This window comes from Diaporthe batatas (genome assembly GCF_019321695.1).
Source record: "Diaporthe batatas strain CRI 302-4 chromosome Unknown Contig00002, whole genome shotgun sequence".
NCBI classification, from domain to species: domain Eukaryota; kingdom Fungi; phylum Ascomycota; class Sordariomycetes; order Diaporthales; family Diaporthaceae; genus Diaporthe; species Diaporthe batatas.
Genome location: NW_025408549.1, coordinates 358,976 through 385,515, shown reverse-complemented (window position 1 = coordinate 385,515; position 26,540 = coordinate 358,976). Strand labels below are relative to the sequence as shown.

General features: G+C 57.3%; 8 protein-coding genes across 8 annotated transcripts; 4 read left to right on the top strand and 4 right to left on the bottom strand.

Moving 5' to 3' along the window:
* Positions 1-20: 20 nt before the first annotated feature.
* Positions 21-1,693, bottom strand: KVR01_001380 (uncharacterized protein). Its single transcript, XM_044784740.1, has 3 exons — positions 1,143-1,693; positions 507-1,083; positions 21-430 (listed from the first exon to the last, which is right to left on the bottom strand). Exons 1-3 carry the CDS (start codon positions 1,195-1,197, stop codon positions 190-192), a joined length of 873 nt encoding a protein of 290 aa, XP_044649335.1. The 5' UTR covers positions 1,198-1,693; the 3' UTR covers positions 21-189.
* Positions 1,694-1,996: 303 nt separating this feature from the next.
* On the top strand, positions 1,997-2,831 carry KVR01_001824 (peptide alpha-N-acetyltransferase complex A subunit ARD1; the record flags this gene model as incomplete). The annotated part of the gene is made up of 2 exons (XM_044781356.1): positions 1,997-2,309; positions 2,416-2,831. The coding sequence occupies 2 exons, from the start codon at positions 1,997-1,999 to the stop codon at positions 2,829-2,831; spliced, it is 729 nt and encodes a 242-aa protein (XP_044649779.1).
* A 404-nt stretch (positions 2,832-3,235) lies between these two features.
* KVR01_001670 (uncharacterized protein) lies at positions 3,236-5,278 on the bottom strand (the record flags this gene model as incomplete). Its single annotated transcript, XM_044794834.1, has 3 exons — positions 3,236-3,565; positions 4,022-4,321; positions 4,796-5,278. 3 exons carry the CDS (start codon positions 5,276-5,278, stop codon positions 3,236-3,238), a joined length of 1,113 nt encoding a protein of 370 aa, XP_044649625.1.
* A 1,420-nt stretch (positions 5,279-6,698) lies between these two features.
* On the bottom strand, positions 6,699-8,103 carry KVR01_001073 (translation initiation factor eIF2B subunit beta; the record flags this gene model as incomplete). The annotated part of the gene is made up of 3 exons (XM_044788419.1): positions 6,699-6,780; positions 6,840-7,946; positions 8,012-8,103. 3 exons carry the CDS (start codon positions 8,101-8,103, stop codon positions 6,699-6,701), a joined length of 1,281 nt encoding a protein of 426 aa, XP_044649028.1.
* A 378-nt stretch (positions 8,104-8,481) lies between these two features.
* KVR01_001663 (uncharacterized protein) lies at positions 8,482-11,005 on the bottom strand. Its single transcript, XM_044792149.1, has 3 exons — positions 9,336-11,005; positions 8,822-9,240; positions 8,482-8,715 (listed from the first exon to the last, which is right to left on the bottom strand). Exons 1-3 carry the CDS (start codon positions 10,801-10,803, stop codon positions 8,689-8,691), a joined length of 1,914 nt encoding a protein of 637 aa, XP_044649618.1. The 5' UTR covers positions 10,804-11,005; the 3' UTR covers positions 8,482-8,688.
* Positions 11,006-11,185: 180 nt separating this feature from the next.
* KVR01_001695 (uncharacterized protein) lies at positions 11,186-14,072 on the top strand. Its single transcript, XM_044784286.1, has 4 exons — positions 11,186-11,265; positions 12,065-12,188; positions 12,388-12,970; positions 13,038-14,072. The coding sequence occupies exons 1-4, from the start codon at positions 11,192-11,194 to the stop codon at positions 13,967-13,969; spliced, it is 1,713 nt and encodes a 570-aa protein (XP_044649650.1). The 5' UTR covers positions 11,186-11,191; the 3' UTR covers positions 13,970-14,072.
* Positions 14,073-18,388: 4,316 nt separating this feature from the next.
* KVR01_001914 (uncharacterized protein) lies at positions 18,389-21,137 on the top strand. Its single transcript, XM_044792723.1, has 2 exons — positions 18,389-18,670; positions 18,739-21,137. Exons 1-2 carry the CDS (start codon positions 18,583-18,585, stop codon positions 20,892-20,894), a joined length of 2,244 nt encoding a protein of 747 aa, XP_044649869.1. The 5' UTR covers positions 18,389-18,582; the 3' UTR covers positions 20,895-21,137.
* A 1,071-nt stretch (positions 21,138-22,208) lies between these two features.
* On the top strand, positions 22,209-25,510 carry KVR01_001712 (uncharacterized protein; the record flags this gene model as incomplete). The annotated part of the gene is made up of 5 exons (XM_044787791.1): positions 22,209-23,093; positions 23,192-23,965; positions 24,051-24,163; positions 24,217-24,379; positions 24,455-25,510. The coding sequence occupies 5 exons, from the start codon at positions 22,209-22,211 to the stop codon at positions 25,508-25,510; spliced, it is 2,991 nt and encodes a 996-aa protein (XP_044649667.1).
* Between the last annotated feature and the right edge of the window lie 1,030 nt (positions 25,511-26,540).

The following is a 26,540-nucleotide window of genomic DNA, read 5'->3' as shown; positions in this document are numbered from 1 at the left end:
TCTTGAGATGGGGCGAGTTGCGGGAGAGGATTTGTTATATCATTGCATGGTCAGTCAGGTTCAATGTTGGGACGGATCCCGCCGCTAGTGGCCGGACTCGGACTCGGGGCCGGGTCGGGTCGGGTCCCGGCGGCATTTCGCTACCTACTTGGTACCTAGGTACCTCTCTACCTGTCTACCTGTCTACTTCTACTTCATGAGCAGGCCGCCGTTGGCACAGACAACCTGCCCCGTGCACCATGCGGCGTCCGGCGTGCACAGCATGCCCACGATGCCGGCGATCTCGGAGGTGTAGGCCGGCCGGCCGCCCTCTGCCCTGGCCGCCTCCACCACCTCCGGGGCGTCGATGCCCTCGCGCGCCCTCATCAGCGGCGCATGCTCGATCCACCCCTTGATGGCGGCCTTGAACTCGGCGCTGTTGGCCGCGTACCTGTTGTTGTTGTAGTAGTTGTGTGTCAGCCACCCGCCGTGACATGCGTGGGAAAGGCGTGCCTGTGCCTGCTTACATCGGGCCCTCGACGGGGCCTGGGTTGATGGCGTTGACGGTTGCCCGCTCGCTCAGCTCACGCGCCCACACCCGGGTCATGGCCTCGATGGCGGCCTTGGACCCGCCGTAGACCGACTGCCCCAGGAAGCCGCAGTCGGAGCTGATGGACGCCAGGTTGACGATGCGCCCGGAGCGGTCCCGGGGCAGGTACTGCGCCGCGGCCTGCATCAGCAGCAGCGGCCCCAGCACATTCACCCTGTACGTGAGGTCAAAGTCCTCGATCTTGATGTCGGCCAGCTTGCCGTTCTTGGCCACGCCCGCGTTGTTGACGATGATGTCCACCTGGAACTTGTAGTCCTGCTTGGCCGCGGCCGTCGGCGGCGACGACGAAAAGTGCTTCTTGGTAGCCTCGACCAGCGCCAGCGGGCCCTGCGGCGTGCCCAGGTCTGCCTGCACGCCGACCGTCTGGATCCCGTACTTGCCCTCGAGCTTCTTGGAGAGCTCTTTTGTGAGCGCTGTCGATGACTTGGACGTGTAGTTGAGCACCAAGTTGCATCCTTTCGAGGCAAGGTTCTCGGCAATGGCTGCCCCGATGCCTGCGCGCCAGTGTCAGCCATGAGCTCCTGGCCCCGGGGCCTGGACGGCGCGGGCATACTTCTCGAGGCACCTGTTACTATTCCCACCTTTCCTGCCAACACCCTACTGGCCATCTTGAAGACTCCGAACGACTGTCGTGGGATGGATGCACTGAGGCTGAGGAGCAAGTGCTCCAGTAAATGTGTATATGTGTATGTGTGTGTGTGTGTGTGTGTGTATACCTTGCTTGGTATGTGCAAATATATATATATATATATATATATATGAGTGTATATATATGGCGCGGTTAGTCACCTTCAACGTGCCTTTCTCCCGAGGGTATACAGGGCATCAGGGAGCCGCGGTGGGATTCAGTCTTGAGAGGTAGATATACCTACGAGAAGTCGGCATGGGAGCGGGACTGTGAAGGAGAATAATACCGAAATTAGACCTCTATGCTGCCCCCATCGTGACCTCTGCTCCCTCCCCAGCAAGTTCTTCCGCCCGTAATCCCGACTAGAGCTGCCCCAAAACACTCAAGCAGGTGTGCTATGTCCCGCTTGACCGAGGTGAGTTTGGCCTGCTTCCCCCAATTTCCCCGCTGTCCAGGCCTCTGGGGCCGTCCTCCAGGGTCACTCTGTCCCACCCACCCCGCTAGAGATGCGCGCCAGTCGGCTCAGAATGCCCCGTCTGCCGGGACCCAAGTACCCAGGTACCATACCAAGGTACCCAGGTACCTCTACCTTGCAGCTCGTGGGCCCCTCCACGCGATTACGGCATGTACTTTTCGACGGGCCTCAGCCGTGCAGTCAAATTCCACGCCGAGATAGTCCACATATGCCACTTGCGACACCGCGCTGCAGACAACTCCGGGCCCTCACTCAACCTCTTGCATAAAATCAAGGCTACCCGCCCAGCATTTTGCCGCCCGCCATGGATATCCGCCTCCTCCAGCCATCAGACCTGCCTCTGATTCAACACGCCAACCTCGAGAACCTGCCCGAGAACTACTTCCTCAAATACTACCTCTACCACGCCCTGTCATGGCCCCAGCTTAGCTTCGTCGCCGTCGATGCCGCCCGCCCCAAGAAGACACCCTATGACTACCCCAAGATCGTCGGGTACGTCCTGGCCAAGATGGAAGAGGAGCCCACGGATGGCGTCCAGCACGGCCACATCACCAGCCTGTCTGTCATGCGCACCCACAGGAAGCTTGGGATCGCCGAGAAGTTGATGCGACAGAGCCGTACGTCTGCCAGCCCCTGACGGCACCGGAGCGCCACCGGCCGCGCGGCGTACACGCACACACGATCCGGGGAACCGCTTGTGCTGACAAGAAAGAAAAATAACAGAGCTCGCAATGGTCGAGACTTTCGGCGCGCACTACGTCTCCCTGCACGTGCGCGAGTCCAACCAGGCCGCCATCCACCTGTACGAGAAGACCCTCGGCTTCCAGCGCGAGAAGACCGAGCCCAAGTACTACGCTGACGGCGAGGACGCCTTCGGCATGAAGCTCGACCTGTCCGCCATCCGGGACCAGCTGCGCGAGGAGCGGGAGTCGTCGGACTCGGAGGAGCTGGACGAGGGCGAGCCCGTCGGCGACGTCGGCAGCGACCCCAACAGGAAGGGCGGCAAGGACTCCTCCAAGAAGCCCAAGAATGGTGCCAGCGCGGACAGCGCCAAGGACGAGAAGAGGAAGGTCAAGGTCGGCAGGGGCCTGGGCGTGGGTGAGCTGGTGGAGAGGGTTGAGAGCAAGCAGGGCTCATGAGCAGAGAGAGACCTGTCACATGAGAGCTGCTCGTCTGCGGGCTATCGCGCGCGCACCTCGTCCACGAGGACCGACGCGGGCCCTTGGGCTGGGCGGTTGCTCGTTACAAATGGAATATGAAGGAGCCGAGCGCCTGCATCTTCGGCGTCGCATTTGAGTGAGCTTGGCAGGACTACGACTAAGGCTTGCCCGTCCAGAGCGGTAGCGGCACCCAGAAAGCATGGGCGGCGCAACCAGGAGTTGGAATAGACGAAAAGGTTAGACAAAATTGACCATTAACACTCGGTATATGGCTGGTTTGAGGTGATACGTGGAATAACAATCCGGTGATTTGTTGGAGAGCAATGAGCCCCATTTCCTCCTCCTCACACATGTCCAAGAAAGAGAACTAGCCAGTTAAGCCCCTACTCCTCGAGAGCGGCCAGCTCCTTTGCGAACTGTTCATCTGCTTCCAGACCGAGCTTGGCCACGGATCTCTCGAGTTCCTCAATCTCAGCAAGTATGCCGACAAGCGATGGCGCACCGCCCTTGTGGGACTGGCTGTCTTCGCCGTGGGAATCGCCAGGAAAGTTCTCCAGGGCGTCCCTCTTGCCCTGTAGTACTCTTCTCTTTGTCTCGAGGGAACTGTACATCGCCGACGAGACACCATGTGGTCCCACGGCGTCGTGCTTGGGCTGGATCCCGGCATCCTGCTCTTCATCCCGGCCTCCGCGTTTCTTGTCCTGTGGGTGGTCCTCCGCCTCGGCAGGCCAGGATCCGGGAAACCTTGGCTGGTCCGCTGGAGGTCCACCGGGGCGCGGCGCAGAGAAGTCGCGGCTCCATTCGCCCATCCGTCGAGACCAATCTGCCATGTTGCGCGAGAATCCTTCTCCCCAGTTGCCCGGGCCAACGGTCGGGAAAGCACCGCCGGGCCCCGCGCACGGCAACGGCCCAGTCTGGAAAGGTCCATGAGGACCTCCGCCACGTCGCTGGCGGGCACCAGGGCCGAAGCCCGTGCCAGGGAAGTCCCGACCGCCGAGGCCGAGAGGGCCACCTCTGCCTCCGAACGGGCCTGGTCTTCCGTGGCCACTGTGCGAGCAGTGGTGGCCAGCATCGTCGTGGTCATGCCCATGGTCGCGACGCCGGCCGCCTCTGCCACCCCCGGACTCACGCCTCGCATGTCTATCCTCCCGTCTAGCCTCACGCCTGGCCCGCTTCCTCTCGCGCCTCGCCTGCCGACGCGCCTTCTTCTCAGACCTGCGACGAGCCCTCCTGTCCTTCTTGCGCTGTCTCCTCATGGCCCGTTGCTCCCTCTTCAAGACCCTCCACTGGCTCATCATGCCTCGCACCTGCTGGCGCATGGCGTCCCGTGCCAAGGGGTCGCTGATGTCTTGCGGTGCGGTCCTCCGGGCGGCTTTGATTTCCTCCCTGGCTTCCTTGACCGTCTCGTGGGTGACGAGATTATCGGGCTGTGAGAGCCACTCCTCCAGATAGGTCTTTGTGACCGGAAGCTGGCTGTCCGCAAGCTCGTCGTAGTCGGGGAGCGAGCCGACCGACAGCGCATCGGATTCATAGCCAGAGGAAGACGAAGAGCTGCTGCTGCTGCTTGATGTCGAGGAAGAGCTCGACCGTGACCGGTGGCGGTGGGACGCGCCGCTTCTGTAGCGTCCAACAGGGCGCCCACGCCCGCGCCCATGTCCATGTTCATGGTGCCGATCATGATGATGGGCAGGGTGCCGGGTACGAGCTTCGGTGTTCTCGTCGGGGCATTCGTCGTGATCATGGGCGCCGTGCCCAGGAGCTAGGTAAGGGGTGGGGAAACCAGGTGGCGGAGGTGGCATCCGCGCATGGTATGCCTGCTGGTCATGAGAATAACCTCGAGGCACCGGAGGCGCCGGGGCCTGGTACGGGACTGCCACAAGTGGAGCAGCTGATTGACCCGTCGTGCTTCCACCCCCAAAAAGGTCTCGTCCGCCAATTCTTACACCATTGTTGTCCATTACAACTCCACCGATCCTCACACCATTCGGATTGGCAACAAAGCTACTGCCAATGGACAGACTGTTGGAGTCGATGGAAACACCAGGAATATTGAGACCTTTAGGGAATCGCCTGCTGCGGCCGGTATTGTCCGGCTGGCGGGGAGGCCCGTATGGACCAGTATGGTGATAACGTGAGTTGCCAGAGCGCGAGAGGCTGGGGCTGTCGTTGTTGAAAGACTGGTCCCAGGCACCTGGCACGCGGTAATTCTCACCCGGCGTTGCACTCTCGCCAATCTCGATGAGCAGCCCACGAGGACCAAAGAAGCCATCGTTCCACTCCCGCACCGTGTGATCGATGTCCTGTCTCTGTTGCAGGTCAGGTGTGCGGATCTGATCCAACTGGGCTTCCACAGGCGTCCTCTCTTCGACAAGAGCAGCCGTGCCGCTTTTCTCGCTCTTGTTGCTGCGCGTGGATTCCGTGTCCATGCCCTCTGACCTGAGCTTCCGGTCAATTACGGCGTCGTTGAGCTGCGCCGCGTGATTCGGAAACAGGTAGTTGAGGAACGTCTGCCAGTCCTCCTCCTTGACGTCATGTCTGGCCCAGTCATGACGGTAGGGGAAGTCTTCCGGTGAGCTGTCGGCCTTGACGACGATGGTATGCGTAACCTGCTGCTCGTCACCGCCAGGCAAAGCCGGCACTAGTCTTGACTCGAAGTAAGCTTCTGCCGATGCGCTGGTCAGGTGTTCTGATGAAACAGACACAGTGTTCTGCTGCTGTTCTGGATGGCTTGGACTGAGGAAGTTGTTGTCGCCTGTATCATAGGACTGAGACTGTGGGCTGCTAGGACTCAGCGGGGGCGTGTAAATCACCTCGCTCGTAGATGCGGCTGACGAGGCATCATCCATCACGGGCACGCTGTTGGAATTATTGTGAGACGGTGTACGACGATGCGCCGGCAGAGTCTGGGATTGAGAGGGCATTGGAGAGTGCCCATGAGAGTCTGGATTGGAATATATGTCCGTCTCAGAATATGGAGGCGGGGGAATGTCTGGCGCGTCGTCCAGATGCGACGTCATCTTGGATTCGTAATGGTGTTGCGTGCTGGTGTAGGTAAGGGTAAAGATTATCCCCTGGGGCGGTCTCAGGGTGCGGATGCAAGAGTCGATGTGGCAAGATGAAGAGAGAACAAGATGGGGGTTTGCACGAGGTCACTTGAAGACTGATGGGAAACTGGTGATTCAGGAACGTTGAAGGAATTAGTCTTGATGTTCATGGCGTGGAATGACAACTCAGCTTGGAGGGGTCGTCCTCTCTTCAACTACTACTGCAGCCAGATGCTCTCTGCCCCGCGGCTGTCTAAGTACCCAGTGGTCTATGTCTGCGCCGTCACACAGCCTTTGACCAACTCGGATGGCATGCCCCATCCTGTCGTTCCTCGGCACCGACTCGTGTAGGGACTCCATGAAGTCTCGATAAGCTCACTGAATAACCCTGCAGTTGCGGGCATGCGAGTATGGGTGGCCCCTGTGTTGGCGGAGGCCGTTCAGGAGGAATTTAGGCCGTCTTACACCAAGGAGTGGGCTGAGTGGGCGGTTCTCCCGCGCCACACCTCTCCAATGGTTCTTGGCTTTCCCCACCCCGATTATGACTCCTACCACAACCACCTGCATGCTAAATCCGAGCTGACGCGGCCCCACAAGGCAGCACTCGAGGCTCTCAAGGCTTGTTGAACGAGGTTGCAGGAGAACCTTTAGAGACTCTAGAGAATTCTCTCGGCTTCCAACGCCGCGCGTGTTCCACATTCAAGCCAATAAGAATGCTCGAAAACTGCAGCACGCTTTGTAAAGCTGTCGCGTCCAAGCTGCAACCCGTACCTTTTGATGTCTTGTCTCGTGGTTTCTGATGTCATTGGGACAGGAAATTCACGTCTTCGATTTTATAGTGATCAGCGACAACACCTTGCAGATGATCTCGAGAATGTGGTCCCCTGGGTGGATTGTCAGCCGAGCTGCAGTGAGCGCAATCCTATACCGATCGGATACTTACAGGTTTGTGATGTAGATGTCCACCCGCTCCGGAACAATGTACTCGGAGCTTGTGTCCTCGACGTCAACGTCGACCATGTGGCCGTCGTAGCCGACCAGGTCTATTGGGCTACCAGCCTGGACGAGTGCATCCAGGTCTGGCTCATCCTCGGGGCAGAGCTTAAACACACCGCCCAGAACGATTACTGTCTTGTTGTACTCACGAGCGGCCCTTGCGACCACAGCAGCGCCTCCGACGGCGATGACTGAGCCATTCGCGGTCACGGCCTGAGCATCGAGGATTACGACGTTGATACTTGCCATGTACGCCATGGTGCCGCTCCCCGCGATGGTGATTGTTTTCACGCCGAATTTGCCCAGCTGCTTGCGCAACGCCGCGTATGGCGGGTCTTCGGACGCCTTGGGGATTGTTGCGCCGGCGATGAACACAGTGAACTTCCTCCTCTTTGCGGCTGCGATCAGAAATCTCTCAACGGTTGGACTTGGCTTGTAGACCAAGACGTGCTGCCCCGGATGTATTTGGACCTCGGCGAAGGTTGCAATCTGGTCGTCCACCTGGCTGATCTCATCCTTGATCTCGTCAATGCCATCGATGACCTCGGAGCGGAGAGCCGAGTTGTTGGCGACTTGGGCGTGTGACATGGGCGTGGAAGTCCCAGAGCCCCGTCCAAAGGGCGATCCTGCCGAGCTCCTGTCCAGCTTGGGCGAGTTGGCGAGCAGGTTGAACATGGACTGCGGGACGTGGAAGGAGCTGGTTGAAGTGAGCATGCCTATGCGAGGAGGTGGTCGAGACGGAGGCGAGGCATCTGCAGAGATTGGATTCGCCTCGTCGCCAGGCAGGGCTGAGATGTCAGACATCGAGTCGTCGCCATTCCCACCGCGGTCCTCCTCGGCCTCGTCGCGGATGAGACCCAAGACCCGGCGCACGACGTTTCCAATCACCAGCTCTTGGGGCCGTGCGAGGACCAGTTGCCGGCCGACTCGCTGGACTCGGTCAAGGAGCTGTCCGACATTGTTCCATTTTGATTTTGCCACAACATGGAGGAGGATGTGGGCTGTTGCGATGGCACATTGCTCGGCACCGGTGATTTGTCTTCGCTTGAGCAGGCTGCAGGAGGGTAGGCGCTTGTCAGCCAAGTGTTTGAGGGAGTGCCGGACCTGCCAAGTACTCACGATATCAACGACTCAATCGAAGCATCCAGCGGCCGCCCCTTAAGCGACTTGAGGAACTTGTCGAGGTTCGGGGATTTCTGCTGAGCCGCCATGGCCGCAAGCTTGCTACAGGCGGGTGGAGGGGCTTTGCGTGATTATCTGGCGTAGGAGGGCGGGGCTGATCTTAGAGGGAGGGTTTTTCACACCGCAAGCCGACTGTATCTTTCTCTCTCTCTGTGTGTCTCTCTCTCACACAATTTGGTTGATATGGTGTCGTGCAGAAAAAGCAAGGCCAGCTTCTGAGCACTGTTCTGAAGGTGTGAGTCAAGCCATCCGTAGTGCCTAGTAGTACAAAAGTTTGGCGGGGCAGAATGACGGCCTTGTCCCACCACCCGGTCACGCTGAGTCAGCAACCAGCGGTTGGCAGCTCTTGTCGTTTGTTCACCAGATGGCTCTAGGTTCAGGCTTGCCTTGCAGTGATAGATCAGATCTCTAGCAGGCATAAAATAATTGATAGTTCATTCACCAACCTCAAATCACATTGAATGAGATCTTGAATATTCAGTATATGCACCAATGCCACCAAGTGCCTTTCTCGCTGCCAACATCAGCAGGCTTGAACACTCCTTTGCTGCCCCTTTCCCAGTCCAGATCTGTGCAATACTCGTGTAACGTGCAAGCTATACTTAGCTGACAAGTTACAACTTCTCGTTTGGCATGAATTTCTGTCAGATCATTAGTCACCTTCTTTGTAGCTTAAAGTGTGTCATTCTCGGTCACTCCAAAGACATGAAAGACCAGGATTAGTATGGGGACAGGAGTTGTGCTTACCATGGCCTGTCGAACACCCAAGTCGCCCAATACTTCCTCTGCTCCTCCGAGAATGGCATCGAACTTGTATCCCTTATTAAAATTCTCAACCTTGAAGCCCATACCTGATTGTGTCAGCCCTCGCCCACCCCAGATCTGTACTGATTCATCCGCAATTTCATGGGCCATGCGAGTACAGCTCATCTTGAGCAAGCCAATGGGCCCACCAAGGAACTTGGACTGTTGAGAGTAAGGCATGTTGCACATTTGGTAGGTAATGGTTTCCAGCCACGACTGGTGAGCCTCAACCAGGGCAATCATCTTGGCCAGCTTGAGGCGGATGACCGGCTGGTCGATGAGCCGCTTGCCAAACACCAATCTCTGGTGTGCCCACTTGAGACTCTCTTCAACGATAATCCGGGAGTATCGGACAGTACCACCTATAGAGGCATGATTAACTTTGGGCTTTTGCGTGACGACAACCCCCCCCCCCCCCCAAAAAAAAAAACCCCCCCCAAAAACCGGCAAGACTTACAGCACATGGTCCATCTCTCGTGGTTGAAGTTGCTGAGGATCACATATATACCCTGGTTCTCCTTGCCAAGGAGGTTCTCTACCGGAACCTTGACATTGTCAAATGTAATGTAGGTGGTCCCGGCAGCAGTGGAGTAGCTTGTCTTGATCAGCTTGGTCTCGACACCCTCGCCCCTCTCGATGAGCAGCACGCTCAGGCCCTTATCGGTCTGCACTCCGGTGACAAAGTAATCGCTGAACACGCCATTGGTGATCCACTTCTTGGTTCCGTTCACAATGTAGTGCTTGCCGTCAGGTGTCTTCTTGGCAGTTGTCCTCAGGCGGGCAACATCACTGCCGGCAAAAGCCTCTGTAATTGCCAGGCAGATCTTCTTCTTGCCACTGAACACCTCATCGGCAATCTTCTTCTTAAAGACCTCATCATTGGCAAAGTTCAGGACGGCTGTCAGCCCGATAGTCATCCCTGCCATGTTTCCGTCCTGGAAACCTCTAGCTGATGCCCGGGTCATCTCCTGGCCAATGATGAGGTCATGGAAGTAGTCAAACTCTTCCGGCTTCACGGCACCACCTAGGAGCGAGGGGGCAGATTCAAGATGCTTGCCTGGCCCAAGTCGCATGTGGAGGACCCCTTCCTTGGACATGCGATCGATGAGCTCTTGGCTGATATACGTGCCATCCTTCTCCTTTGCCTGAGCCTCAGGAGTGACATAGAGATCGGTAAACTTCCTGATGGCCTTCTGCAGCCTTCGATGACTGTCATTGTAATAGGGGTTCTTGAAAGGCTCAGACAACCAAAGCGGCTCGGCATAAGGGACCTTGGAGAGCTCTCCAGGGCCCGGGTTGACTATCTTTGGCTTCTCGCCTTGGATTGTACCCACGGCCAGCTCGGCATACTTGCCAGTCAAGACCTCGTGGCGGTGGAGATTGTAGAAAGCCTCTGTGGCATCAGTGCCGGCGACCTGGCGCAGCACAGCCTCGCCTCCAGGGTGGGCATCGAGGAAGTCGGAGACATCGTAGACTTTGCTGTCTATGATGAAGAGTACCTGATCCTCAGTGTTGCCCTCCTTCTTGACCTGTTCGCGGGTAAAAGTCTTTGGTGCGGCCACGGAGCCCATTGTGACGGTCGTGGTGAGTTTGTGAGACGAGATACTCGGGTGTCGAGAGCCCAGGGAGAGGATGTTGGGAGAAGAGAAATCAGGAGGTAGAGGAGGAGGAGGGCAGGTCAGTGAGACGGAAGAAACTACAAGAGGTAGAGAGGGGTGGGAAAGGGGGTTAGTCCACGAGACAGACAGACACCGTGGAGGATGAAGACGATGCTGATGACCAGACGGCACGGCGGCCTTGGTTGGGCGGGTGACCCTTGCGGAATGAGCCCAGTTGCCTCGGCTCAGACTCGCACAGCTGGCCCTGGGAGACGGAGAGGGCCGGGGTAGCTGAACCCAGGCAACCAGGGACCCAGGGGATTGCATTTGCGCCGCATGCCATTGGCCAAGTCCTCCAAGCTTCCCCAGACTGGCTTTAGGCCCCGGACTTGGAGCATGTGAAGGGTGTGGTGGGGCCTTCTCGCGAACCGCTGCCCTCCTCCTATGTAAAAGTCTGGTGCTTCCTTCGCCTTGGGGAGAAGATGCAGATAGTAATTAAAGACAAGGTGGTTCTTGTACTGGAAGTTCATCTGGGACAAGCGTGATATCATGCTTCCAACTCTCCTGTAGACTTGGACACGAGATGCCTAAGTACATACTAATAGTATGTACTGCCTAGCGTATCCGTACTCCATACTCCGTACAGTGCTCCGCCCCACCTGCCGGTTTTCTCGTTTTTCCTGTGCTCAGCACCCAAGCCAAGTCTTTTGTTGGCATGAGGTGCACCCATCTATGCGCAGTTGGCAGGTTGACAGCATCATCCCGCCTCACATGTGCGCCGTGGCAACGGTAAGTCCGTCCTCTCCTTATTTCCCTTGCTTAGCTCCATAGTCCTTTCTTCTCCTTTTCTCTGTTGCCCCAGGCCACCGCCCTCCGCCCTAAGGGTTAAGAATACTCTATCTGGACAAGACCAACACATAGTATCAACCGGTCTAAGTACGGGCTACTACATAGTAGACCCTCCTTGGTGTCTCTTTGCCGATCATGGTCGAGGCCTGCCCGCTCGTTTGCAAGGCCCTTTGCCACTCCAAGCGCCTGCTTTTGGAGTGAACCTCGTGCTCTGGTTCTCGACACAGAGCTCCCATGGCCGTATGGCCTGGAATAATCTGAGATCCGAGGATGATGCCAGAACCCCCATGGAACATGCTCCTCTAAGGATTGTCTCAGCCGTATTCTCGGGGGGGGGGGCGCCGAGGCCGGTAGTGCTGGCTGGCCATCCTAATTGGAAGTTCCACGTGGACAAGGCACACTTCATTGTGCGCCGTGACCTGATGCTCCGCCATGCGATACGGTCCGAGATAGACACTCCTCCTCCGTACCGTATGTTTGAAGCTCAACGTGGCTCGTCTTCCACTCTGCATGCTGCTCGAGTGATGCTGCTGCAGCTTACCAGCCACGCTCTGTGATCAATCCTTGTGGCTCGCCTGTTGTTCCTTGCCCCACGCGGCTTCTCGGAGGGGCACCACTCCTTCATATGGCGGATTGAGGCAATAACCCATCGCCTTATTCCTGTTTCCAACATACTCTCGCGCTTGTGGACTTCGGCCTGCTAGATTGACATGGATGCTTATTCAATGACGTGCACTAGTCCAACGCTGCGGCACGTCTCCCGGATTTATCTTGACCTCAAGTCAATACATTGCCAGACAATATCGGGCCTCAACCCGGACCAGGTCGACCGGCCAGTGCCGACCATGACTCCAGAAACAAGAGTAAGCCGACACCTCATACGAGCATGCTACCTACCTAGGTAGGTACCTGGGTACACATGTATTGCATGTATCCATGCTATCGCTGCACTACTAGTAGGCTTCGTATCGCCTACTACCTGCCGCCCCTTGTCAAATGCCATCTATCTCTCTACTTCTTCACCTCCCACCACGTGGAGACAAAGGCTGATTAAGTGAACAGCAAACTGCTCAGAATGGCCAGCTGCCACATATCGGCATTATTGGTGCTGGGCTAGCAGGCCTGCGGTGCGCAGACATCCTCCTGCAGCATGGCTTCCAGGTGACTATCCTCGAGGGTCGCGATAGGATAGGTGGCCGTTTATATCAGGACCGCATGGCCAACGGCATCACAGTTGACGTAGGACCCAACTGGATCCACGGAACCGACAACAATCCCATCCTAGACCTCGCTAAGCAGTCCAATACTGCCTTCGGGAGCTGGGCCGACGAATCATATGTCTTTAACGAGGACGGGGAGCTCTACAGCTCTGAAGAAGGCGAGCGCTACTCGACGATGATGTGGGATATCGTCCAGGCGGCGTTCAAACACTCCAACAAGTGTTCGGCCGAGATCGGCCCCGACGAAAGCTTGTTAGACTTCTTCAAGGCCACGCTGAAAGGGTTGATACCCGAGTCAACCGACGATTGGCAGCGAAAAAGGGAGATCGTCCTCAAGATGGCCGATCTATGGGGTGCGTGGGTGGGTAGCCCCGTTGAGCGGCAGAGCTTGAGATTCTTCTGGCTGGAAGAGACTCTGGATGGCGGTTAGTCACACACACCCCCTTCATCTATTCCACCAAATTGTCACCAACCGACATTCTTGTCCTACAGAGAACCTCTTCTGCTCCGGCACGTATGCCAAAATCCTGAAGGTAATCGCCGCACCGGCTCTCAAAGGCGCAACGATCCACTACAACACCCTGGTGCACAGGATCCATGCTCGATCTTCTCCGGAAGACCCCGTCAAGGTGACACTGGCCAGCGGCACTCAGCTGTCTTTTGACGAGCTCGTCGCCACCTGCCCGCTTGGTTGGCTACAGAAGAACCCCCAGGCCTTCGACCCGGCCCTCCCACCCAGCCTCACCAAGGCCATCAACAGCATCAGCTACGGCTGCCTGGAAAAGGTATACATTTCATTCCCAAGAGCCTTCTGGCTGGACCCGGACCCCAGCAAGGGAGGTCGCAAGGTCCAAGGTTTTGCGCAGTGGCTCTCACCGCGCTTCGCACCGGACACGAACCCAAACCGCTGGACGATCGAGGTCGTTGAGCTCGCCTCCCTCGGGCCCGAGGTGTCACACCCGACCCTCCTGTTCTACATCTACGGCGCGCAGTCGGCCCATATCGTCAGCACCATCAAGTCCCTCCCCTCCGAGCAGGAGAGGGACAAGTTCCTCTACAGATTTTTCAGCCCTTACTACACCAGGCTGCCCAACTACCGGCCCGACGCCCCAGAATGCCAGCCCGTCTGCAGCTACGCGACCACCTGGCTGGCCGACGACCTCGCCGGCAACGGCTCCTACAGCAACTTCCAGGTGGGGCTGCAGGAGGGCGACGAGGATATCAAGACGATGCGGGAGGGGTGGAAGGAGAGGGGTGTGTGGCTGGCCGGTGAGCACACGTCGCCCTTTGTGGCGCTGGGCACGGCGACAGGCGCATACTGGAGTGGAGAGAGCGTTGGAAGACGACTGGTAGAGAGTCGAGGGCGGGATGTGGGTGTCGCCGGCAACGGTCACCACGGGGCCGCTCACGGGAGCAATGGCTAGAAAGGCACGTCATCTGTGGTTTAATCAGGTCACCTCGGCCCAGTCCTAACAAGTGATGGGCAGGGCGTCCTAGAGAGCAAAGTAGAGAGAAGCACGCTCCAGTCAAACACACATGCATAGACTTGTATGCCTTATTCACTACTCCAGTCGAGGAGACATTCGGCGACTGGCCAGGGAGGTGCTGCCTTGCAAGCGGCGTTGCGGTCTTTTTCTCAAGAAAGTACGTAGGTAGGTAGTAGCTACCCACCCGGTACATTGTCTGCTGCTGTCGGTGAGGCTACCCATAGATGCCTCCGCCTATTCGCTCGCTGTACATGCTAGCCATGCTTGTCGTACAGTAGCAGATTATCGTCGTTACATACATCTAAGAAGGGAGTTGGCCAGGATCCTTTGCATTTTGTTCAGTTATATTGCAAACAAAGCTGCTTTTGTGTCATCAAATTTTCTCTACCAAGAGCCTATGAATAGGTAGGTCGTCTCAACTAGAGCGCAGAGTTCATTGCCGTGTGCCATTGTTCCCGATTTTGAGTAAAGAAGCAAGTCATTATGCCGGAGTCCGTATGAAAGTCAAGACCGTTTTTTTTTTGGTGGACGAAAATACCCCCTGACAGCACGCCTCACATTAGAAGACCAGGGCCATTCCTCGAGTTGTAGTTTGGCGATCGACGCCAAGTATCGGTATTCGGTGTCGCAAAATCAGTTCCAAAGAGCAGAAGAAAGAGCCATCATATCATGAACCGGGGTATCCAGACGACCATCGTCACCATAGGTCCTAAGCACCGCTCCACACTGGAGCCGCAACTTCGCATCCCATCGCGAATCAACAACCTTCCTCCATCATCAATGGCAGTCAAGACACGCCTTCTCGACAGTACCAGGCCGGTTGTAAGTTTGTGTAGTCGTCTGTGTGCCGCAGCCCAATTAGGCGGAGGGGCACTCGGACTGGATGTGGCCAGGCTGCTGACACTTGTAGCAGATCTTCTCGCCGGTGGAGGTGCCCTTGGGGCAGTCACGAGAAAAGTGGCCGTTCTCGCCGCAGTTGTAGCACTTGGATCCGTTCACGCAGTCGCCTGTTCGGGGTGTAACATGTCAGGGACTGGCCTGGAAGCTGCCTATTTGGCCAAGAAGAAAGGAGACTCACGAGACATGTGGCCAATGCCGCCGCAGCTGTAGCAAGTCTTCTGGCCACCGCCGGCGCCGTAGCCACCGCCGTAGCCACCACGACCGCCGTAGCCACCACCGTAGCCGCCGTTCTGGGGGCAGTTGCGGGCGATGTGTCCGACCTCACCGCACTGGGAGAGTGTTAGCGCAGTCCTAGTGTGTTGACTGAGCAGCATGAACGAACCTTGTAGCAGTCCTGTCCGCCGCCGCCGCCACCGCCGGACTGGCCAGCAGACTGGCAGTCACGAGAGATGTGGCCGGCCTGACCGCAGCGGTAGCAGGTCTTGGTGTCCTTAGCACCCTCCGGGCATTCACGGCCTGTGGTGTGATGGTCAATATGCCGTCCTCAGCGGTCCTGTCGCGGGGTTGTCAGATACTCACTCATGTGACCCTCAGCTGTAGCAAGAAATGTCCTAGTCAGCCTGGGAACCCACCCTCATTGCGGGGTGCTACGCATGTTGTCTCACCTCCACAGTTGTAGCTATAGGTCTGATCAGCACGTGTCGCGTCTCTGCTCGAGGCATCGGGCAGGCACTTACCACTTGGCGGGTCCACGGGTAGGGCACTCGCGAGCCTGTGAGGGGTGTTGTCAGCATCTGCGACGCCATGAGGCATCCTCGACCTCATCCGCCCTGGTTTTTGACCATGCATACCTGGTGATCGGTGGCACCGCCTAAATCGCACACTCGTCAGATCTCTCAACACACCACGCCAACGTGAACGAAACAGAAGGGTACAGTTTTGTGCCCTGGAGATGAGCTCTTAGAAATGGGTCACTGCGGACAGAGCCAAGGAGCCAGTGAAGTGGAGGATGTCAAAGCGCACAAGTGCTACCAGCGCCTTGGGCCGGGCCTTGCGAACGGCGGGCGAGCGATCAAGGACGGTTCCAGGGTTGTACCACAAGCGCAGGCACAAGCACAACGGCAGGCGGCCATGGGTTGCAGAGACGACCGCAGCAAGGCCGAAAACTTGGGATTGAGGGCAGGTGAGGAGTGCATTGCGGCAGACGCGAGCGACGAGGTCGTAAAAGCACTTGAATGTGTGTGCATTGGACTTGGGCTCCAAGGATAGAGGCCAGGGCAGTACGGGGGGGCAAGGTTCAGGCACGGGTCCAACTTACAGCTGTAGCAGGCGCGGGGAGCAGCGCCGCCGCCGAAGTTGCTGGCATCCATGATTGTTGGTTGGGTTAGGAGGGTGGGATTGGGTTCTGAGGGGCAGTTATTGAGACCTGAGATGAGCAGGTGAGGAGAGTCTGTCAGTGAAGAAACTGGTTATGAAAAGGAGGTGGTGGGAGAGAAGGAGGTTTTCAAATCTGGCGTTGGGGTTGGAGTTGGGAGGACGCAGGTCAAGCCAAAGTCTGGGAAGGCAAGGGAAGGGCAAAAGGTGGAGGTGGGGTGAAAACCGAAAACCGTTTGCCGTGTGAGTGGGGCAGGTACGAATCGAATTTTCCTCCGTCCAGGTCGGGGATGCCATTGGCTACGTACGGTTTGGGCCCAAGTACTTCTTTAGCCCAGAGTCCAGAGCCTCGAGGTACGTGCAGGATGTGCAGGATCTGGCGGCAGAGGTCCCTCGCCCTGGACAGCAGCCTCTGTCAAGTTAGAAGGGGGGTTGACGTTTGCCTGGTGGTCAATGGATGAGGGTCAGGGCAGGGCAGGGCAGAGCAGGGCAGAGCATAGGCATGGGTGTAGGCATAGGCAAGAATGTGAGACAGGTAAATTAGATTTGTGTGACAGGCAAACAAATCTGCTGGTGGTGTGCAAGGAAATCCTCCCACTATACTCGGTAGAGGGCAGCCAACCTTGGAAGGCAGGCAGGCTGACCTGGCTGACCAGGCTGGCCGGGCTGCCGGGCTGGGTTTTGGAGCACACAGAGAGGGGGACAAGACAGGGGATCACATCTTCTTGCATGCGCCAGAGGACCAGAGGGGCCAAGGGACTGATTTTCCGCATCCACCCGACAAGGGTAGTCCTTGCAGAGATTGTAAGACTGGGAAATCCACCAGGTGGCAGCGGTTTTCAACAATACCCGTACAGCCGTAGACAGGCCACACAGGAAAAAAAAAAAGAAGGAACCAGCAGTGGGTGGCGGTTCTGGTACTGTAGTGCACAACAAGACGCTCCATACACGATGCCTGCCTATCTAGGTACCTAGGTACCTAGGTTCTCCGTACCTATCAGGCTTTGGGGTTGTGCAACAGCACAAGGGAGCCAGCCGACCGTGGTGGTGAACAAGCAGGGCAGGTAGGAGGTGGGTAGGTACTGTGGTAGGGACAAGATATCAGTGCAGTGAAGAGGGGTGCAACCACCCCACAGCAAAAGTTTCCTCAGGCTCTTTCAACAATGCCATCTTTCCAGAAGTGGCAGGTGGGGCATTGACCCCCTGCATACATCTGAGATCCCTTCTTTCGGCTGATGCCAACACTGCTCCGAGGCTGGGGCTGGCCGCAGCATCACCATGCCTGGTATGTTGCAGACCTGGAGGCACCATGTGAACACAGCATTGTTTGTTAGCAGGCCCGTCAAGTCCTCATTGCAAACAGAACACCTTGTGCTCAGAATGTCAGGATCATGCACGGGCCGTAACAAGGCGCCACTGGCGTGCCTACATTACACTGGCCCGTTTCTCGTCCCCGGCATGACGGTTGAGCCGTAGGATAGTGTGCTGCTGGAGCATTCTCGAACAAACGCTTTGTCGGTTTAGCCTGATGCTCCGCTCAATTCTCGACCGCCGGCCTTGGGGCCGGGGCAGTTTGTACCATACCATCGGATACCACAAGCGCCAGGAGCAGTGTAGTGTAGTGACGTACTACAGCTGGCCAGGCACATAATCTGCAGAGGATGGTGGGCCAGAATCAAACTGGTGTTTGGTCACACGACGCCGGCGGGGGGCTTGTGTTCCGGATGGGTACACTAGGTCAATACTAATAAGAGCAAGAGGCCCTACGCCGCTACAATTGGGGATTGTAGAGCAAAACTGCGGTCACGCGGGCCGAGGACCCTTGTTAAAAGGTATGCCTAGCTTGGAATCTGCAATCTGGCTGGGCGCCGACATGAAAACGGTGCCCCAGGGGCTCTCTGGCAGTCTGGCTCTGCGGTACGGCCTCTGTCGGCAGCGAACAGGTGGGCTGGGGAAGGCAGCAGGGCCCACAGCGCCTGGCCCGTGCCAAACGACCCCTGCTGCCGAGCCAACCCGGCTGCCCGGGCGGGCCAGCCTACAGGTACCTGGAGCTGCCCGATGGCCGGGCCTGGCTCATGTGACAAGGCGTGCTACCACAGTATCTTTCAGGCCGCGTCTGGACGGCACGCGTCTGTACTCAGGAGGTGCAGCGCTAAAACACCGCATCGTCAGTCACGCGTCCCTCCTTTCTTCCAGCGATCCGAGATATCCTGGCCGCTTTCAAGATCCCAGCCCAGTGTACAAAGCCCCTCATCTGGTCAGCACAGGGAGTGGGAATGTCGGGCTGGCTGCAGGATGGCAAGTCCGCCATTCACGAAGCCGTAGAAGACGCGTTTCACAGGATTGAGGCGAGCGCAAAATCTAGTATGCAGCCAATATTTCTCCAGACCATTTTCAAACCGTTTGGTGAACTTACTGGCTTGGACATCCAGAATTATCCGAGTGCGATCGCAGAAATGATGTGCTGTTGCGAGAGTTACAGCAGCTTCAGGGCCACGCCGCCAATGTTGCTCAGCTCCAGCAAGAGAATGAATCACTGAGAAGACAGGTTCAAGAGCTCCTAAAGGCCCAGGAATCAGCACGAGAAGCGCCTGCTGAGAGACGCATACCACTTGGCGAACTATCCCCAAACAAATTCCCTGCTTCAACAACTGCCGATCCACCCTCGCGACTGGGGCCCGAAGTAGTAGACTACGAGAGGGAATGCAAAAAGCTTCACACAAAGTGCAACAACCTCGAAAAATCGCGGGACAGGTACAAGTCAGTGCTCCGGCAAAGGACCGAGCAGATCGACAAATGGGCAGAGGCTTCAGACAAGCAGAAAGCAATCATCGACAGGCTGCGGATGAGACTCGCCCAATACCAGTCCAGAGGACCCCGGGGGACATGTGCAGATACTGCCGACCTTGGCACACCAACTGACGATGAACGCTTCAATGCCCGCGTGGACAAGCCGAACAGGCAGATTCCACCGTTAGGCTTCGGAAATACACCCAGTGCAGCCCCAGGACCATCTATAGCCCTAGCCCCTGCAAAACATGCAGTCGTGGTCGCTCATTGTGACGCCGGGAGGCCAGAAGACTTGACAGAGGATGTGCTTGACGCCAGTGCTCCCGGGAGTGGCCCTGCCGTTGAGCAGCTCGAGCTTCCAAAGCTTCCTGACCAAGAACATAATTCAGGTATCGCTCTGAAGGTCGAATTGTCATCAGATGGACCCATCTTCGTGTCCGAAAGAGCAGTCCATAAAAGGAAACGTGACCGAGGAGGCGAGCCCAAGAGCAAACATGCGCAGAACATCAAGTCCGAACATGGCAGTTCAGAACCTGAATGTACCGGGGAAACGCATGTCTTCACTCCCACCGAAAGTCTCGATTTTGACCAAGACGTCCATGTTCCAACTCCCAAGAAACCCAGACTGTTTGCGAAAGCCCAGCTATACACTGGAGATGACGTACGTGGTGCAAGAGTAACTGGAAGCTCTTTGAACGACACCCATACGCCAGCCGCTCCAGGCAACTCTCTGCCTAAGCTGACAATAAGCCATGGGGATGGCCATGATCTGGACAATACGCCGACTTCCCGCGAGCCTGTTGCTCGTATCTCGGAACTGGTGACTCCTGGTGGACGACAGCAACAGAAGCATGCGGTATTCCAACTTGGACAAGGGATTAGAGGTCTTGCAGAGGATGGAGATGTCGACTGGACTACCGTACAGCGTCGAGTGGCTAAAGGCCGCCTAGATGCGTTGCTCAATTCGCCGTCCCTCCGAACCCCAATGACCAAGATTCAACCCGTGTCTCACATAATGAACAGTCTCCAGCACCCAGCTGAAGACGATGACGAGGCTGATCTCCGGGTGCCTGCCCCGCGCGAACTTCCCCACGGCAAGAAATTGCAATCGAAAGACACACCGGCCACCCCGATGCAGCGGAAGGCCGCAGCGGCACTCCCGACGAAAGCCCATCTGGGTCAAGAACGTGCGGCGAAGAGGCCCTCGATTCTCCGTGAGGGCATGACCCCGGGGCGACCGACAGACAGGGAGGGGGGGCCTCTGCGCCGCAAACCAATGGAAACGCTGAGGCCAGAGGACTTCAAGCCGAATCCCGGTTACAATGATGGGCTAACCTATGTATATGGCGAAGTTGTTCGGGGCAGACAAGCGCGCTCTGCTCTGTCTGGCTGTACCGACCTCAATTGCTGCGGCAAGACATTTCGGTCCTTCGCCAAGGCCGAACGTTCCACGATTGGCCCCTCGGTCACCACCCGTGCGGAAGACATCAAATTGCTCGAGGAATACCTCGGGGACGATGCCTACAAGCTGGGAACCCTGACGCGCGACGAGAAGGAGGAAACGTGGCTCCTGGCCAAGACCTGGGAGCTGGCGACTAAATTCGGGCGGCACCGGCAGAGATATTCCAGGATGCCGAGCCCACCAGGCTACTGGACCGTGGAGTTCCCAAGCACACAGGAGAGAGCAGAGGAGAGGAGGCAAGCGGAGGAGATCCAGAAGGCATTGGTGAAGGAGAGGTACCGGGAAGCAATGAGGCCTGGCGGGAGGTGGCTGTTCCGCGATGAGGAGGGGCGTTGACCAAGTGCCAGTCGAGATCTTGGCTGGCTGTTTTTGTAGTGGCTCGACCTGCCGGATATGTACTTCGTCACAAGAGTCATTCGCATGGCGGCGAGCAATGGCCAGCGTACTGAAGCAGTGAGCTCTACATGGAGCTTCCATGCAAGCAATGGCTTTGAGTGGCTCCGGAGAAAACGCAGCCCTATCTGAGCCATGTGCTTGTCCGGGGGTGACACAATACACATACACATACATTCTCTGTAATCCAAGGGTGCACCAGTCCAGCTCCAAGCATGCCACTGTCAGCCTGTCAGCCTGTCAGCCTGCTGCAGTCTGCAGTCTGCAGTCTGCAGATATTACAATGCACTCCCGCCCGTTTGTCCTGATCTTTTTTTTCTGGGGGGCGGGGGGCGTGGGAGGATGTTGAAAAGCTGATGCAAAGGAACTCAGGTGAATCCGGATTCAGATATCATCTTCAACGGCCAGTGATCTCCATATTGCTCGTCTTTGTGTCATCCACAGCAACGGTGGTGCCCCTCCCAATGAACAGCCAGTGCGGGCCGGTCTTGGATTGTCTCTAATAAAGACAGGCTTCTATCATAGTGGTGGTACCTGACATGACTTACTGCCAGGTACTCCGTCTCTATCTGCCTGGCTCAGGAAGAGCTAGGGTGAGCTAGCCAACAGTACTCCGTACTCGGTACACTACTGAGTACTGAAATACCCCTGGGCACCAACCAAGGAACGTTGCCAACGGGCAGGGATCGCCTGGTGACCCGAGCTCAAGCCGATTCCAATGGCTGCGACCTTGGGTACCCTGTCAGTGTACCTCCCTCCTAAATTTTGTGGCCGAGCGAGCAAGAGCCCGTAACAACATCATCTGGAGCGAGTGATTGCCCTCAGCCTCTGACCGCGCGCAGCCGGCCAAAGGCTCTCTCGCATCGCATCGCATCCGCCCACCCCTCCTGGCCCCGCCATCTGGCCATCCCCAAGGGCAGGCCAGCAACTGATATCCTGTAAGTGACAACTGGCCAACCCCACCCGTCAAGCTGCCTGTCGCAAACAGCCGGCCAGCCCGCGGGCACGAGGATCCTGCGAGCTAACCGAGACGTGTGCCCAGATTTCTCGTGCTGCCAGACGGCCCAGGTCGAACCACACTGCGCAACATCTACAGTGTCAAAACCCCAGGACCGGCCTGTTCCTCCGAGCAAAGCTGGACAACCCCGCTGTGGCATCTCACGACAAGCTCCGTGTCTGCTGCTGCCTCGGTCCCCCTGACGACGAGCCGGTGGCCAGTGATCGCGCCGGCGCAACAATACCTCCCAAGCCGGCAAGATGAGCAACGGTCATCTGCCGGCTGGGTCGCCAGCCATGCCCGGCGGGGGCCACGGCGCCCACGGGGCTCAGCCTGCATACAACATGGGAGGAAGCCCCGTCCCGAACGGCGGCCGAGCCCTGTACCCGTCGCAGTATCCCCAGTCCCGGGGCCGCGGCAGGACACAGCAATATTCCCACCCTACTCAGCCTCAGAGCTTCTACACGCAGCAACAGGTCCAGGCCCAGGTCCAGGCCCAGGCCCAGACCGCCCAGTTCTCTCCCCACATGTACGGCTCGTACCCTCAGCAAGGCTACAATGGCATGTATGCCTACCCGAACCAGCAGCCGTATGTGGGCTACCACTACAGCCAGAACGGAGTCATGCCTGGGCCGTACGGCCATCCGCAACACCAACAACACTACTATGGCCAGCAGCATATGCCCATGCAATCATGGTACCCCGGTGGCTCTATGCCTCATTACCAACTGCCTCAGTCTCCCTCGATCAACACTCCCTACCCGCCGCCACCTCCGATGGCCCCAGTCCAGTCTCCTGATGCCGTCCCCATCCCTCCCGTCGTCCCTCCTCCGCAGCCCACTCCGCCAGCCTTCAATCCCGCCCCGCAGGCCGCCCCCGTGCCCGCTGCTCCAATACCCACCGAGACACCCGTGAGCCAGTCGCCGTCGTCCGCACAGCCCGATAATGGAGAAGCAGCCTCCGATCCCTACTACTTCTACCCGCAACCGTCAGAGCATGCGCTCGCCTCGGCAGAGCCCGAACAAGGAGTGCCCAAGCCCGCTTATCAAGAAGCACCATCAAACACCGATGCCCAGGTCACATCCCAGCCAACGTCGCCGGTCTATAGCCCAATAGAGCCCCAGCCTGGGCGCACATGGCATCAAGTGAGTCTTCGGCATACGGGAAAGACGCTGTTGGAGATTGCGCCCCTCTCACGCCCCGCGGACTGGAATCCATGCACAGTCGTGCTAACTGCCTCCAGATCCCCTGGTCTACCCATCCCCTTAACGACTGGCCCAAGCGGAGCAAACCCAGAAGGAAGAAGAAGGCCTCGCAGGCTCTCACAACGGACAGCCCACAGGTTCCTCAGCCAGAAACCCTCGTGGGTTCGGGGGCAGTGGAAGCCGTGGAGGGCCGGGTTTCATCCGAAAAGCCAGCGGTTGTCGACGAGCGAGACGACTCGAGCTTGGCGGAGACGATGTCATCAGCACTCAACCTAGCCACGGATCCGTCAACGACCAGCACGCCAGATCCTACGGCTCAGCGATCCCCGCTCCAGAAGACGTCGTCTGTCTCGGCATCCACACAGCCTTCCAAGACCACGACTCGTAGTGCCGTCCCAGCACTGCCGGTCCTTCCCGCCCTGCCTAAGGATGGCGCCGTCGATAGAAGCAAACCGGCAGCCGGCCATGAAGAGACTGACAAACAAGGTGATAGGCCCAAGATCCAGAATGAGACCCCTGAGGAGCCAAAGCCGGAGGAGAAACCCGCTGTGCCGGCTGTTGCAAAGTCCTGGGCTGCCATAGCCAAGGGACGATCAGTCTCGAAGCCAGCTGCGGGCCAGCCCGAGCTAAACGGCACAGCGACTGCCGACAACGCTTCATCCGACATCATTGGCACGGCGGCATCGACCAAGTCTAGCTCTGCTTCACTGGCTGAGGCTCTCAAGTCATTCGAGGCAGGGAACAGCGGTCCGATTCATTTCATCGAACCAAGTGGCCTGAAAAACACTGGCACGGATTGCTACATGAACTCGGTAAGTCGGTCAATTCGGCCGGGCTCTGCTCCCGACCTTCCGACCGGCAACACATCGCAGGTGCATGCTGACATGTTGTTCACAGGTCCTACAACTCCTCCTCTTCTGCACACCATTCTACAACTTTCTCGATCAAGTTCGCAAAAATGTCGTCCATAGTTTTAAGTCGTCGTCGAAAACACCCTTGATCGATGCCATGTGAGCCCCAAGCACAACAATCAGCAAGCGCAAGGTAGCTGACCATCCTGTAGGATCGGATTCATCTCAGATTTTCGGTCAATCAATGCTGCTGATACCCCCGACCAATTGCAAAGAAAGCTGAAACCCGAGGACCACCATCTTCTGGGCAAGGCTTTCGCGCCGAACGGCGTCTATAAGGTTGTCAGGGAGCTAGACCGCTTCAACACCGTGAAGGCAAGTAGAAGTAGCATCATGTCTCACAGAGCCCACCTCTCTTCTTACGCATTTTGGGGCTAACATGCATTCAAGCCGGGCTCTCAACATGACGCTCCCGAGTTCCTCATGCTACTGCTCAACGGGATCGAAGAGGAGTGCGAAAGAATGATCAGAGACTCTGCGACTTTCGCGTCGAGCTCTGATCAGGCCCCATTCGATCACCATGATGCCAACGGCGGCGCCGATCCATCGGACGACTGGACTGAGGTGGGACAACGCCAGCGCCTCGCCGTGAGCCAGAGATCAGGCCCCGCCACGATCCCGAATCCCATCAGCAAGATCTTCTCCGGTCAACACCGAGAGGTGCTCCGACTCTCGCGCAAGGAGTCCGTCACATACAATGCGTATCAGAATCTCTCGCTTGCCATTGATGACCCATCCATCAAGACGGTCATTGATGCGCTGAGATACTTCCATCGATCCGAGCCTATCACGTCGAAGAACTCCCAAGGCATTGAAGTCAACGGAACGAAGCAGACTCTGATAGAAACTCTGCCGCCCATCCTAATCATGCATCTCAAACGCTTCTATGTAAACGGAGGTGAAGCCGAAAAGACTTGGAAAGTGGTACGCTACCCATTGGAATTTGAGGTGCCGCAGGAAATACTTTCGAGACAGACCCGCAACCGACTGCTGGCTGGGGGTCGCGACCTTCCCAGGTACAAGCTCACTGGCGTAGTCTATCATCATGGTGCGAGTGTCACCAGTGGCCACTACACCGTTGATGCTCTTCGCCAGGATGGCCAGGAATGGCTACGATTCGACGACACGATGATTACTCGCATCAGTGGTGATGCTGTTGCAGAGGCAGGGGTCGAGGAAGCCAACCAAAAGGCTGCCGGTGCCACCAAGCACGAGAGGCCCAACGATTCAAGCAGCAATCGCTTCGCCGCCATGGGTGATGAAGATATTGCAGACAACGACGGCGACTGGAAGCAAGTCGGCCCTGGCGCAAATGGCGCAAAGAAGCACAGCGGTGGCGTCAACGGGAGCTCATCTGGCACTAGCACACCCAAGAGCAAGCTTATCCGGGACCACAAGGACCACAACAAGGTTGCGTATCTGCTGTTCTATCAATTATGGAACTAAGAGTCTGATGTCACGGATGCCACGCCCAGGGTGATCACAACGACTGTGCTGAGACTCTTGTTTCGAGCAGTGTTTTGTGCACCTCATGCAACTCTGCGAATCGGTGTCAGAGTCAAGGACGGCGGGATTTGCTTTCGAGGTCATCAAGGGTCAGTCATCCCGGCCAGTCGCCATCGATGCCAACCGTCTCAGATACCAACGCCAGAAAAGCAAGTGATTTTGAACCAGCTGGGTTCAAGGTACCTGTGGTCCCCATTGGCAGCATGGAGAGTGTTCCAAGGACGATGCCCGTGGCCAAAAGTGCGGTGGTGTCATAGGCAACATCGTGCTTGGGCGATAGGCGGGCTGTTCTGGTTGTCTCGCAAAGTGGCTGACCAAGGCACATACCGCCGCATGCCCAGGCCGGCTCTATAAAGTGACGAGGTGCCTCGCATTGACAGCAGCCACCCATTCATTGTTGCTGCGGAGGATGGCGGGCAGGCCCGAGCCGACGTCCGTGCAAAACATGGTGAGGGATCCAAGGATCGAACCCATCATGGCCTGTTAGCATTACGGGGAGGGGGCTGGGCTGTGGGAGTTGTTTCCAGCGCAAGGGGGGCGGGCGGGGCAAAGAGAGGCAATGTTAGAATAGGGGCAAGCCGGGAGGGAAATGCACAGCTGGCTGAGAGCCACGAATCAACATACTGGCTCGGTCTGGTAGCGGCAAGCCTGTGAGGTCTCCTGATTGATTCGTGTGATCTACCAGGCAGATCAAAACCCGGCAGCGAGTTGTGCAGGACTTGCGGACCCAGACAAGCTAAAAGTCATGTAGACATCGGGATAGCGAAGGTCGGCCAGTTGTGCCAAGTGCCTAGGAGGGGCCGAGAACCTGGCTTGACTGGTAAAGACCAGTATTGCTTGGAAGTGGAACATTTTACTGTGATGGAGGATGCATAGCGAGTTCAGCGGCAAGAACAGAGACGAGGCTGTATTCCTGTGAAAAAGAGAAAAATCGAGAGAAGGTACAAACTTATAGACAGCCTCTCGCCAT